The 14,889-nt window shown below is 35.2% G+C and overlaps 1 protein-coding gene across 1 annotated transcript; it reads left to right on the top strand.

The window, feature by feature from the left end:
- Positions 1–722: 722 nt before the first annotated feature.
- Positions 723–1,328, top strand: LOTGIDRAFT_55984 (hypothetical protein; the record flags this gene model as incomplete). Its single annotated transcript, XM_009068896.1, has 1 exon — positions 723–1,328. A coding segment is annotated over one exon (606 nt), but the record flags the coding sequence as incomplete, so codon positions are not given.
- Between the last annotated feature and the right edge of the window lie 13,561 nt (positions 1,329–14,889).

The raw sequence follows: 14,889 nt of genomic DNA, 5'->3' as shown, positions 1-14,889 counted from the left end.
CTGAACAAAATGACAATATTTCGCGCGAACATGACTAGAAGTATTCATTTCCCCGCAGGCGGTTGGCTTTAACACTGTCGTCCTGCTTCCGTACAGAAGTAACCAATGAGAAGGTCGGGTAGCGTCACGTGACTTGGGTCAATAAATCTCTTGTCGTGTAAATACCTATTTATACCTTCAACACGACAGGTAGAGTTTCAAAAAGACACAAGACAAAATGTTGTTACTCGTAGAGGGATAATATTGTATACAGAGTTTAGAGTTTTAGCTCTGTGGACACCGTATACCAATTTTTGTGGTTTCCAGTGGACGTTATCTTCTACCGAGACGGCAGTTGTTTGTGTTCTTGAGTTCTCAACACACGTTTTGTGGTACTGTTTCTACCAGGTGAAGTCGAACCACGGCGAATTCTCAGCTGGTGACACACTGTCAACACAGTTTTATTAAAAGTGGGACATTCTTGAGGTCAGTCAATTATTGGCAACTAGAAATCTATGGACTTCATTTACACGCCATTTTTAATTTTAAACTTTGGTTAAATTTGGACCTGAATTGTAAGAAGTTATTTGGATTTTTTAAGTAACCGGATCTATATAGGAAGTGAAAACGTGGTTTTTGTTATTAATAGAAATTTTGAATTCGACGTAAAATCGGACTTTAATTGTGAATTTTGATTTTAAAGTGGTCAGTCGGACATCAACAAAATGAGTATCTTTGGCTGGAAGAAGAACCTGAATATCAGTGAGAGGGACCCATGTTACAAAGTCAGATATTTGGGCAATGTCCAAACCGCCATGATGAAAGGCGACGGCTGTGTGGACAAACCAGTGGGAACCATCTGGAACAACTATATGCGCAGCTCCCATGCTGGATTAGAAATGAAGCTCAATATCACTGGATCTGGTCTTAAGGCGCATACCAAGGAACAGGGATTGACGGAGTACAGAGCTCATCGAATTTCTTACTGCATAGCCCATCCCAGCTACCCACGACTTTTCGTTTGGGTTTACAGACACGAGGGCAAAAGAATGAAGATGGAACTACGATGCCATGCAGTTTTGTGTAAATCTGAAGCTAAAGCGAAAGCAATGGCCGTGCAGTTGCATCAGAAGCTGTCGTTTTCTCTGAAGGAATTTCAAAGAGAGAAAATCAGGAAGCAAAATTCTCGCCTGGTTTTGGAAAGAACCAAATCGTTGCCCATTGCCAACTCGGTGCTGCCTCTAAGGAAGCAATTCCTCAGCACTGGCACGAACTTTAAGCCGCCAATTTCGAAATCAAATACGGCACCACGATTGGGTTCCATCACAGAAAATCACCAAGACGAGGAACTACACATGCTGGCAGAACTCGCAGAGGAATTCGACGAGAATGAAAATTTGGACTTATCGAGCATATCGGACGAAAGTGAAATTTTGGACGCTTTAACATTGGATAATAATGACAATATTTCTGTAAATAGTGAAATGCGAAGGCACATCATCGACTTACAAATGGGAAATGACATTGATTCCTTACAACAGGAGGAGGACGTGCGTTACTGTCTCGACGGATCCGTAAGTACCGACTCCGACGAAGACAGTGCGGAATCCGGCTTCATGGAAGGTGATACTAAGGACCCTTTCGTCAGCGACGAGGTGTCGGAGGAGGGCAGCGTGTGTGAAATTCCTATTGCGAACAATTCGGACGAGGAAACTGGCTCGATATCGTAGGTAATAGTCGTAACATGACAAAGATGCGGTACTTGAAACGCATGTAACGTATGTACTAGTCAATGTGACGGGGCTGGTGGTATGACAGGAATGTCGTAACAAAATATTTACGGCCTTACGTGTGACGTAATCACTAACGATAATCACTTTTAAGTGACTTTGGGTGACGTCCAATTAAAGATCTTTAGAACTTACAAACAATAATATGGATCGGCTTATAGATTAACGTATTGTGTATATTTGCGTTAAGAAATGTCGAAAATATCCCGGTCTGAAAAGGTAGTGGACTATTTTAGGGGAAATTTTTAAATCTGTTTTCGACGTATCCCTGAATAGTGTATAGATTATATTGTATTCCAATACGATTTGCAAATATCTGATAGCAAAAATAGCAAAATCGAACTAGCAATCGTTCAAAATTTGTATATAACTTTGTCAAATTTGGTGCATTTTTCAAAAAAAAATTACATCGTTGCAATTTCAATAGCAAATTTTAAAATTGGCAGATCTGCCGCCCAAAGCAAAATGTATTGTCTATATAATGATCATGAATTTGCAAATTGTAAAATAAATATATACATAAATAAGGAATCAATTAGCAAATTTGTGTGCTAATCATGATAATTGTAAATAATGGACAAATTTGTATAAAAACATCAATTATATTTATATTATAACGTTATTTATAAGTTTATTGAGTATTTAAAGGGACATGTTCAACTAATTGTTGGCTTTATGAGATAATAAAGTGTGTATGTAGACGACAGTGTCCCTTTAAATTACCACGTGATAAGATGACAAAAGGAGTTTATACTAAGTGCAATTTAGGGATTAATTTCAAGTTACACTTTCATTAAGTAGCACTAAGCACTTAATTTCGTACCTAATTAAAGTGTGTTTGTCACTTAATTGTAAAAAATACACAAGATTATAGAAGATTACGTTGTTTTTACGTTAAGTATTTTGTCTGTTAATTTACAGTATATTTAATTGGGTCTTTCAAGCATTCATTTCAGTATGCCACTCTGCTAAATTAATTTTTCTGTATATTTACAGAAATATTTAACAGCGTTTTAAGCATTCACTTCACACATTTTTCTGTATTTAACAGAATTATTTAATAATGCTTTAGATATCTACTGCACATAATTTCTGTGATATTTACAGACAATTTTAACAGAGTTTATGCCTTCGCAGAAATTGTGTCACTGAACTTTTTGCTATACCAGTATCGCTTTGATTGCAAACGAACATGGAAACACACTTTTTGTTGTTGTAGATATTATAAGTGCAGAATACTTATGAAAGTGTAACTTAATGTATAGGGTACCCATAGTCTTACTTAACTTACTTAACTTAGTCAAGTTAAAGATGTAATATTCGGTGATATTTTCTATAACTTAAGTAAAATTTGTGTATTATATCGTTTTTCGTGACGCAAAACTTTTTCTGAAATGATACGCTATTCCGTTACTTTTGTATATGGTTTCTAAATACAGAATGTGACCCAATTATAGAATGTTTACGTCCACATTTGGAGGATGGTAACAAATTCAAAACAAGAGGATGGTAACAAATTCAAAACAAATTTTTAAACCATATCAAAACAAATTTTTAAACCATATCAAAAATAAATTTTTAAACAATATCAAAAACAAATTTTTAAAACTCATGAGAACTTCATAACAATTTGTAACAATATCAAAACAAAAGAAATTTATTTGAACATTTCAATACTATTTGTAACAAAATCAAAACAAATTTTTAGAACATTTTCAAAACAAATTGTAACGATATCAAAACAAAATTTAGAACTGTATCAAACATCAAAACAACTTGTAGAGAGATCTGAAAACAATATCAAAACAATTGTAGATTTTGGTAACAGTTTCAAAACAATTTATAGAGAGTTTGATAACAGTATCAAAACAATTTGTAGAGAGTTTGATAACAGTTTCAAAACAATTTGTAGAGAGTTTGATAACAGTTTCAAAACAATTTGTAGAGAGTTTGATAACAGTTTCAAAACAATTTGTAGAGAGTTTGATAACAGTTTCAAAACAATTTGTAGAGAGTTTGATAACAGGATCAAAACAATTTGTAGAGAGTTTGATAACAGTGTCAAAACAATTTGTAGAAGTGATAACAGTATCAAAATGTGTCGAAATAACCTTCAGCTGTTATCTAAATAAGACCTACATATGAAGACACAATAAGATAAAACTTATGTTTTTGTTAAACCCGGTTAACATTTCATCTCAAGTTACCCATAGATTGAGAATAAAGCATTACTACTTCCTTGTGGCGTAGATAAACCAGTCTACTTTGCCTTGTACGGATTCACAAGCTCTAAAGTCCTTAGGGTGGCAAAGTCGAAAGGTTGGATCGGCCTTAAGGAAGTGTTTTGCACTAATTTTACAGGCCAAATTCGTAGTTACGAAATTGTTCTAGAAACTTGTTAAGCAATTAGTTACGAAATTCGAATTTTGATACGTCATTACCTTCAATTATTTAACTTTATTTAGTTGTTATTAAAATGTTGGAGGTGTGACTTATAAGTTATATACGGACACAGCGTATGTAATCTTATATTTTACCTCCGAATTTGAATATATTTGTCGCTTCTTTGTTATACGTTCGATTATGTTTTTAATTTTCTGTTTATTACTTTGTTAAGATTTGTTTTTAGTATTTCGGACAAGTGTTTGACGTTTCGGTTCATTAAAATGTAACGTTCGATTTCGAATTGTGACCTAAGAGCTATTTACGGCAAAATTTAATTCATTATCAATTTTATTACTCTTTCCTTGTCAAAGTTTTGCCACACTTGGTTGGACTTCAATGCGATTAGGCTATGATTGAAAATAAACACAATACTGAAATGTATACTTCAAAGGTCAAATTTTGTAAATCAAGTTTCGCAATATTAATATTATAATAATATATACGGATTTGATCGTTTTCTTGTCACTTGTGTAAATAAGTATTGACAACACATAAAGTAATGACGTCATTGATATTTGTGTAGTATTTCGAAATTTCGAAAAAATAACGTCAACTGAAACGTAAAATGAGCTTTGATGGCAAGCGTACTTGATTTTGTTCAATGAAATTCGAACTTTATTTCGAATAATCGATCTTCACATTTTGGAAAAGCTTAGAAGCGATTTTAAAGATTTAAAACACCATTGTGGCCAACATAATTTCGTATCAGGTTGTAAATGGATTATGAATTTTGAAAAAACGAATTCTCACAATTTATTAGGGCATTCCACAATTATTGTCCTTTTATGGATTGTAACTTTTGATGAAAAATTTTAATGCATCTAGGCATTTATCATATATGACATAACGTCACCAGACAAATTGTCGCATGTTTGACAGCTGATAAATGAGCAGGAGCTATTTCGATACTAAATTTGGCTGTGTTTTATCCCTTTTATGGAGAAATTTTATATAAACCTTGAACTGTTTTTTTTTGGCAAATAAGAATAGATTGTTACACTTAATTTTGGCTCACATTTGGGTGGTTGAAAAAGTTTGTCAAGCTCATTTGGATGGTTAAAAAGTTTGTCAAGCTCATTTGGATGGTTAAAAAGTTTGTCAAGCTCATTTGGATGGTTAAAAAGTTTGTCAAGCTCATTTGGATGGTTAAAAAGTTTGTCAAGCTCATTTGGGTGGTTAAAAAAAGTTTGTCAAGCTCATTTGGATGGTTAAAAAAAAGTTTGTCAAGCTCATTTGGATGGTTAAAAAAAGTTTGTCAAGCTCATTTGGGTGGTTGAAAAAGTTTGTCAAGCTCATTTGGGTGGTTCAAAAAAGTTTGTCAAGCTCATTTGGGTTGCTGAAAAAGTTTGTCAAGCTCATTTGGGTGGTTGAAAAAGTTTGTCAAGCTCATATGGGTGGTTGAAAAAGTTTGTCAAATCATTTGGGTGGTTAAAAAGTTTGTCAAATCGAATTGGTTGATCGAAAACAATCGAATCCAGTCAAAAATCTTATGAATAGCTATTTTGTTTTGAAAACTGACATCACAATTTGGGTGATCTGAAAAGTTTTATAGATTCAAAACAATCGAATTCAGTCAAAAGAAAACATAGCCTACTAATTACATTTCGAATTGTCATGAAATTCATGACTGCAATTGGAATTCCAGTCACGAAATTCATGACTTCCATGCACAAAATGGAAATCTGCCATCTTTTGACAATTCGAATTAGGTGACTGTCATTAAAACGAAAACAATCGAATTCAGTCAAAACCAAGTAAAAATCGTCTTACATTTTTGTTTGTTTTAGCGTGTCACAAGTGACCGAAAAAAGGATACTTGAAAATAGTCACATTGTAAATATCAAAATTTGGTATTCACGATGTTTTTCTTCTTTCTTTTTCGAAGTCATGGGTGGTTTGAAAAGTCGGTTAGATATAATACAACACTTTCTTAAGTTAATTGTTAAACGTTACTTGTTTTAGAAATTTGTTTTTATCTTATACCCCATTATTTGTTATATGAATACGTTCATTGTTTTTGTTAAGATTTTGAAAAATGAGAATAATGAAAAAAAATGGCAAATTGTTATTTATAATGTTTTTATTGTGTATATATATATGTATATATCAGATTATTTTTTATATTCTCCCCCCACCCCTTTAAAAAATTGTCAACCCCCCCTTTTTCTTCTTATAATGTCTTTCAAAACAACTTGAAATATATTTAATGTCAAAAGAAAGTAAACATGTTGTTTTGTTTTAAATTTCACCAATTTTGTCACTCTTCATTGTGGAGATCCAAACGGTATATCCTAACTTTGAGTGGACTTTTTAAATGCAATGATGCCATGAAGATTAGCATTGACATACAGTGTACAACGAAGAAATTTGCCAGCACAGCGGCATTAGCCTATTCCTTGTCAACGGATCTTTAACGTGCACATCCTGTAGCATACGGGGCCTCGGTTTATATTCCATCCGAACGACTACACATCTTAACCACGCTTCAGATTGAGCCAATGAGGCAAAGTCATACAGTATGCAATGAGGGGAAATTTGACCCAGACATCAGCATTTAATACCCCCTTCCCCTTCCCTCCCTCCCTCTCATATAAGAATAACAATTTTTACATTTTCAACGACTGAGGAATGCATTCTTACCGCAAAATGCATAACTTACTGCTATAACCGACAACCTTTTCGATGGTTTGGCCCACATTACCGGTATAAAGCCTGTTGGTTTCAAATTTTGAATTTAATTTACATATTATATAATGTACATTGTTACGTCGTTACCAGCAAACCTTTTTTATCTGAATAAACTAACAAAGATCGTCTTACATGATAATACGTGATAATACGTGATAACTTGACTCTTATGTTGCAATTTATTTTTTTGAATACAGTGCATGATTTATAAAAAACGAAAAAACATTCGGCGTCCCTCGACAGTTTTCTTAGCAAACGTTCTACCAAAGAAGTTCCACTAGCCTTCTGCAACATATCACGGTAATGTGTGCTAGCCATTATTGTTTGCCGGAACTATGTGAATATTGTCAAGTGATCATGTAACTCTGGTACTTCAAACATCAGATGCTGGTCGTTCAGGACTACCTGTAAACAGACAAAAAAACAAAACAAAAAACAATCAGATTTCAGAATCAGCTTTACGGAAACTGCCGAGGATTGCCGAATGGTTGCATAGCGCAAAATGGTCTACCACAAACAGTTCCGCTAACGCTCTGCAATAAAATCAGCAAATGTTCGACGAGAGAGTCTCTCTGCGCTCTGCAAAATAGATTCAGCTTTACAGAAATTGTCGACGAGAGTTGCCAAATGCTTGTGCTCTACAATTGATACCTCTGCAGTTCATGGAAAAGGGGTTCTTATATTAATAAGCTATAAATCAATGCAAATAAGAAAAGCATGAAGCTCGTTATCTTTTCTTAAACAGTTTTTAAGATTCAAGGAAGTCGACTATTTATTATCACATGATACGTCATTGTTACTGCACGTGATGACCTATGACGTCTGCACATCTTTCAAGGTCGCTTTGAATAAGAGTAATTAAAGGGATATGGTCGTCTAAATATTTTCTTTCCATGTTCTTAGAGCTCAACTTCAGTTATTCAAAGAACGCTTTAGAATGAAAAGGACAGAAGTTTCGACAACCTTGATTGACATTCCGTTATAGATATACATTTATTATTTCTGACTGTGTGTTTGAAAATGTTAGAATTTTTTTATAAGATCTAGAATGATAAGAATTAACCTAAATATACCTTCAAATAAACATATGACGATCTATTTTGTTTAAACGTTAATTTATAATCTGAAAAGTGATAATGACAGCTCCAAATGCGCTCCAGAGATCGATTTAGCAAATTTTACACGAATGTATTTGAATTTGGATGGAAAAACTCCGATCCCTGGCGAAGAGCTCAAGATTGGGCTACACGTGCCAACCACGCACATATTTATACAACGCCATACTTTAAGATAGAGGAAAAAACTTCGATTCATTTAGTTTCATGCACCGAGCAAGCAAATATTCAGATGACCGAATACCTTTAGATGGATGGAAAAACTCTGATACACGGCGAAGAGCTTAAGACCAAGCAAATATTTAAACAACTGTATCCCTTTGATGTAGATGGAAAAACTTCGATGCAATAGGGTTACATGCACGGACCAAGCAATTAATTAGACGGCTTAATATAGCTTAATGTAGAGGGAAAAACGTCGATTCATTTGGTTTCATGCACCGACCAAGCAAGTATTTAAACGACCGAATACCTTTAATTTGAAAACTCCGATGCATAGTGACAAGGACACATGTTTTAATGATTTATTGTTATATAAAGATAGTCAATGATGCAGGCCATACCAGTATTCTAGGCGCCTCGTTTCACAATAATTTAACAATCATTTATAATTACCATGTAAACCTGCCTTGATATGGACTGGTCGAAAGACATGACGTGGCATATGGCGTCAACTTGCATTGCAATTTTTGTTTAAATTTTGCTTTGCCTTGACCACAGTTTGAATTATTACATCTACTTTGAATTCGTTTACAAGTTTGAGGATTTGTTCGTTTGAAGGTCAACACAAATCACAGATTTCATTCATTCTTCATTCATTCATTCATTCATTCATTCATTCATTCATTCATTCATTCATTCATTCATCAGATTGTAAGTAATTTCGAATGAATAGGCCGTGAAAACCCTTTTTATAACCCCGCATGAAACACAACTCTTGTCGGATTTTGACGAAACTTGGTAAAATTGAGTTTTTGAGTTATTGCCCTTGTTCTTGAAAACCCGTTAATTTTTAAGATGGCAAGCTATTTTTTTATTTATTACTGATAATTACAGCTGTGATATCATATCTTTGACAACTCGATTATAAAGTTATTTTAAACTGGTTTCAATCGATACATTGACAAAGATATGAGATAAACCTCGGAGTGTTCGTTTTGAGCCAAGATCAACATTCTAGATTGGCTGTTTCTTAATAGAGATTTACTGCTCGATTGAGTGGCTTATTGAATCAAGTTAAAGAACAATCGGCTTGTGTCGGCCTTGATCATAACGAGTTTTGGAAGTATGTAGAAGATCGAGTACGTAATTCAAGTCACGTTCTGAGCTTCACTGCCATGCCAATAGACTCGCTCTGGACTACCAAACCAACATTACCAAACCACCAAATTGATCCAAATCCTACTACGATTACCACCAAATATTTTGTCTGTAATATCAGCTTTGGCTGGAACGTCTGGAAGCGAACGTTAATTTTGTAGCAATTTGGTGGAATCTCATCAATCTGTCTAAAAATCATTATGGGCCCACCCACGACTAAAAATGGCATATGCCACCGGCATTTGCCACCAGTTGCCAACAGCTTCTCTTGGTCTTCCTTGTAAAACTTATTGAATCTTATCGTCGGCAAAGGTCGGAATGTTGAACCATCCAGTTGATTGTAATTGCAGTTGAACACTTTTGCGATTTCTGAAAAGAAAAAAGTGTGATAGACAATTCCAACTTTAGTACTCATCTCATCGTCGTCCACGTTTTATCCATATCAAATTTAGAATGGTATTTACGTTAGTGACGTCATAATGTGGCCATTTTTTTCTGGAATTATGGGAATCACCAACGTCAGAACGGAAATTGGAATGCAGCAAATAGTATCTACGATACTAATTAAATGTCCATAAACCTCCGTAATCCTGTAATACCGCTCTTTGATTAACCATCATTGTACACTATATGGCATTGCCCGCTAATGACCCCAGATATCACGTCAAAATAACTTTCAATTAATTCTGATCCGCTTTGTAAATTCTAGATGATAACACTGATCATCCAAGTGAATAATTCTGATCGTTAATTGGACAAAGACAGCCAGGTTAATCGATCCGATTTGCCATTTTCCAGGTTTCATAATGAAGTTCAATGAACGTTATAGATAACTGTCGCCAACCGAGCGTTCTTATTAACAAGATTGGTTCATCTGGTGGAAATATCGTCTTTGAGAAAACTCTCATCTTTAAAATGTCAAGCTAAAACGAACGTCGTCTTATACCTTGACTGTAATAGCTAAATTTCTTGTGTTACAGAAGTTTGTAAATGTAGCTATTCGATTAGATTGTTCGTCTCCGTTGTAATCTAACAAGTGTTCTACTACTGTCGCGTTCTAATGACTTTAACCAATCAGAGCATGTCTTAAACGAACGAACGAACGAATGAGTGAATGAATGAATGCATGAATGAATGAAGACCACGCCAATACTCCAAATAGACTCTATGACCGCGTCATAACAATTTAACGTGAAAATTGTTCGTGAAGTGTACGACCCACGCATCACATGGTTGCTGAATGCCGTACAAACATTGTGCTTTCACCTGGGATCTCTCTTCCCACCACGTCAGCTATACAGAACGTGATAATTTTCTCTTGCACCGTCCTTCACCTTTACATGAACAAATTTCGAATTTTCGTATTAAATTCGACTGTCAATATACAAACGGAAGTGACGTCAGTTAGATGAAGTCGTTCATTGATAGATAGAATTGGCATTGATATAACTACGTGTATGGTAACAGAAATAAACATTGGCCAATGCTCCGTGCTTCGGGTACTCGTAGCAATAGAAAAAGGAAAATTGACTTTACAATATTAACAAAACCCAAATATCATTGAACACCGAGAGACAGGAGTCCGTTATTATAAAGGGAGGTTCGTCTTCCTACAACTCAACTAACTTTCGCACCTGTTGCAAGTCCATGCACCGACAGTTGCAAATCGAAGATAGAGAAGGCTAATAACGCCACTGTCTTGGCAAAATATTATTTTTGTCTTCAACAACCCAATCAGGTGCAGAAAAATAAGACGTAAAACTCACTTCATTTCGTTTTTTCATTTCATAACTGGCACTGAATATATCTCGCCACCCTAACAAATTGTCTTTGATTATTATTCCTGGAACTGTAATTAATTAAATATATAATTAATTAACGAGTATGTTATATCACAGCGTAATTTACTCTACGGCATTAATAACGCTAAGTTTAAAGTTTACCCACTACAAGCCTCTAATCAAGGAGTTATGAAACGAAACTTCCCTACGTCTTCGCTGCGTTACGTGAGGATGAGGTGGTTGTGGTGTGTCTAGCTGACAAACCTCTGTACATAGCGGCATCATCAATTTAGTTTTGTCCTAGTAATTGCTGAAATCAAAGTTCTTAATGAAAAACATGGCATCCCTCCATCTGAAGACCATGACCAAATTTTCCGTCGTGTTTCCGCAAACACCCTCGCCCCCCTCCCCCCAAACACACAATCACCCAGCTCCGGTATATCTTATAGTCATTGAACTTGGGTGTGTCTCTTTAATCATTACATTGGCTAATTGATATCGATCTTTTAATTGTACAGAAACCCAAATCCCCACCACAACACACTCACACATTTCAGTTCCGGACCCGCCCGGTAGTACGCCATCGTACTTTGGGTGTATCCTTTTCTTCATTACATACGGTAATTGATACGGAGCTGTAAATTACAACCGTGAAATACGGGGTAATAACTGTCATTTGCTGTCCGGGAAATAATTAAAGGTCTCATAATAAACGCTGGACAGAAAAAGTTGTTTTTTACAGATTGGGAGCCGCGTGCTAAACAACCATATGTTATTTATCCTACGAAATGAGTTCCAATTTTGATGTGCATTAAGCACCTAGTTGTCAAATGAACATGTGTTAATTTTTAGTTCACATTTGCTTGGTGTTGGTGAGCAATTGTTGATTGTGTGGCCAGCATTTGTTGACTAGCAATTGTTGACTGTTTGGTGAACATTTGTTGACTGTTTGGTGAACATTTGTTGACTACTTGGCGAGCATTTTTTGAATGTTTGGTGAACATTTGTTAAATGTTTGACTAGCATTTGTTCACTGTTTGACGAGCATTTGTTGACTTTTTGGTGAGCATTTGTTGACTGTTTGGTGACTGCTTGGCTAGCATTTGTTGACTTTTTTTACAACATGGTCATGTAAGATAATGGCAAACTTCAAAGTCTCACCGCCTCGCTCTTGCGTTTCCGTCTGATATGTTTCATTTGATATGTACTTTACTGTTATTAAAGAAGTGTGTTATACCATATTATATTCCCTTGTCTTTTCTGCGCTCTCCTCTTTTAATGTCGTTCAAATCTTATCTGATATTTTTCTATTGATAAAGTTGACTAATTGCTAAATGAGCATTTTCAACTGTTCAAGCAATCAATTGCTAAACATCCGAGGCGGTATCTCACCACACCCATATTGAATTTCCACTTGTTTTTCCATTGACTTCGTTAAGCTAATTGATGTCATGTTCTTTGAAGAAAACAAGACCATAAAGATCATTGTACATAGAAATAATTATGGTGAATGTTTTTACATTGTTTACGATGAATTGTTTCTGATGAATGGTGGTCGTATGGTAGGTCATTCAACTTTGAATAGACTTTCTTTCCGGTTGTCTCTTGATAAACCATGGTTGGACAACCCTAGCCACAAGTAAAAATGTGTTCCTTAACATATTCGTCCTTCTGCACTTTACTCTCGCAGGCTAATTCCATTGTCTTGGCAAAATGTCCCTCATTGCATCCTGCATGGCATTGTCCGTCTTCATCAGCCCACATTGTGCAGAAAGGTAGGACGTGAAACTCATTTCATTTGTACTGAACTCTGAAAGAAATCCTTCTGGTAGCTTGTCGTTTCTATTTATTAAAATCTATCGACGCTATCAACTATGCATATAAACTTTGCCGACGCAAATGAAAACTTTGACCAAGCTTGGAGTACCTGTTCCCAGCATTCTTTGATGTGCATCTATTTAAGTCCGTATCCGAGTCAAGAGTTCTTTCGTCCTGTTTAAGAGAACCGACACCTTACAGGACACTACGTGTAAATATCGCACATCAGTTTATGTGGCCCTGTGCCACATCAAGTTCAATGAAGATATTCCCCCATTACGCACTATAAGGCGTTAACGATCTCATCGTGCCAATAATTCTGATGTTACCTTTATATTAAGCCAACTGTCGATTTCTTCAAAACCGATCGCCCCTTAGCGGTGATCGTAGCTACTTCTGTAGAATTTAGCGATATTAAAATATGCGAAATAATGTCAGGTTTAAATCTATTATACAAATCAAGGCAATCAGTGAAAAACCCCCTAATTACAAAATGGACTGAACTATCAAAACATCACAGAAAGTGTGTCAACGTATCAATTGCACGTGCATTGCCTTGAATGAAGCTTATGAGTTTGGGCGATCTGTTCAATGGGTTCTTACGCAAGTAATAGCAAATGAAATGATAAGTTTAGTCGCCAAAACTCAGTCATCGGCATTCATAATCTAAAAGGTTGATGTCGGAGCAATATTTTAAGTGATTAGTAATTCTCGATATTTCTAAAAGTATATGACATTATTGTGTTTTTTAATCGGATATACATAACATTGCCGGATTATAAGCTACGTGATTTATTAGACTAAACAAATAGGAAACCTGTAAGTTCTGAATTGGAAGGTAAGCAATGTTTTCAGCTATTGGTCATTCTGAATATTATATGCCATAAACCATGTGAATGTTATACATTTTCAATCAGCGCGGATTCATATTGCCGATATTGTTCGTTGTCCGTCGTCTGTCAGTTCGTTGGCCAAGTTACATTATAAATGCTCGCAAGCCAAATTTTCGTTAAAACCTACTGGCTCCCTATAAATCAATGTGCTTTTTGTTATGATTGGAAAAATTTTGGCTCTATACGAGATGGAAAAATCGAACAAAAACAGACAATAAATGTGATTTTTACAATTAATGGCTTCTATTTTCGTCCCAGCTACTTTAGTTTCTGAAAACCTCGTCCTTTCGTCAATCTCCAATGACACCGGAAGTAAAAAACAATTTGATATTTTGTTCATGAACTTTAATTAAGCACGTCTCGTATATAAATGATAACATATAAATATGATGTCCAGGATATCCTATCATACGGTGTAATCTACTTTTAACTAATGACTTCCTCTAATTTGTACGCTTCTTCATTAATCTCTTGGCCTCCAACGCCCTAATTACTTATACAAATTATTACGTCGTTAATTTTAACTAGTTTAAGGTGGTTTTCGAGTAAGATTTACATTAACAGGAATCTTTTCTCCCTGTGTTCAACGCTTAGATTTAATAGATTTGCAGGAACAACAGAGAGCTGACTGAAAGTTGGAATAGTGCAAATTGATGCTATCAGTAAGCCCAATACACTGTAAAAGTTTAGAAAACCTCTTTACAATCTATTCGTTTTTAAAAAAAATGTTTCAAAAACTCTCCAAATTTGTCCATTAGTATAAGTATCTTCATTCTCAAGTCTTCAAAACGTTTAAGATAAAAACCATTTTATGATATACTCTTTGAATTAGTTCATACTGCCAATTTTAAATGGTGGTCAACGTTGTTTTGTGGTGTTACAAAATTTGCAGTAAAACCTTAGAAAGTTGCTCATACGAGTCATGGTTAAGAATAACAAGTGAAAATATTTGAACTGCGGTGATGCACACACAAGAAACACCAGTACAAAAACAACGAAGTTAACAAAAATGTATGCATTGGTCGGATTATTTTTGCTCGGAAAGCAAATAGCGTTGCGG

Source organism: Lottia gigantea, assembly GCF_000327385.1.
Source record: "Lottia gigantea unplaced genomic scaffold LOTGIsca_96, whole genome shotgun sequence".
Classification (NCBI taxonomy): Eukaryota; Metazoa; Mollusca; class Gastropoda; family Lottiidae; genus Lottia; species Lottia gigantea.
This window is presented reverse-complemented; position numbering and strand designations above follow the sequence as displayed.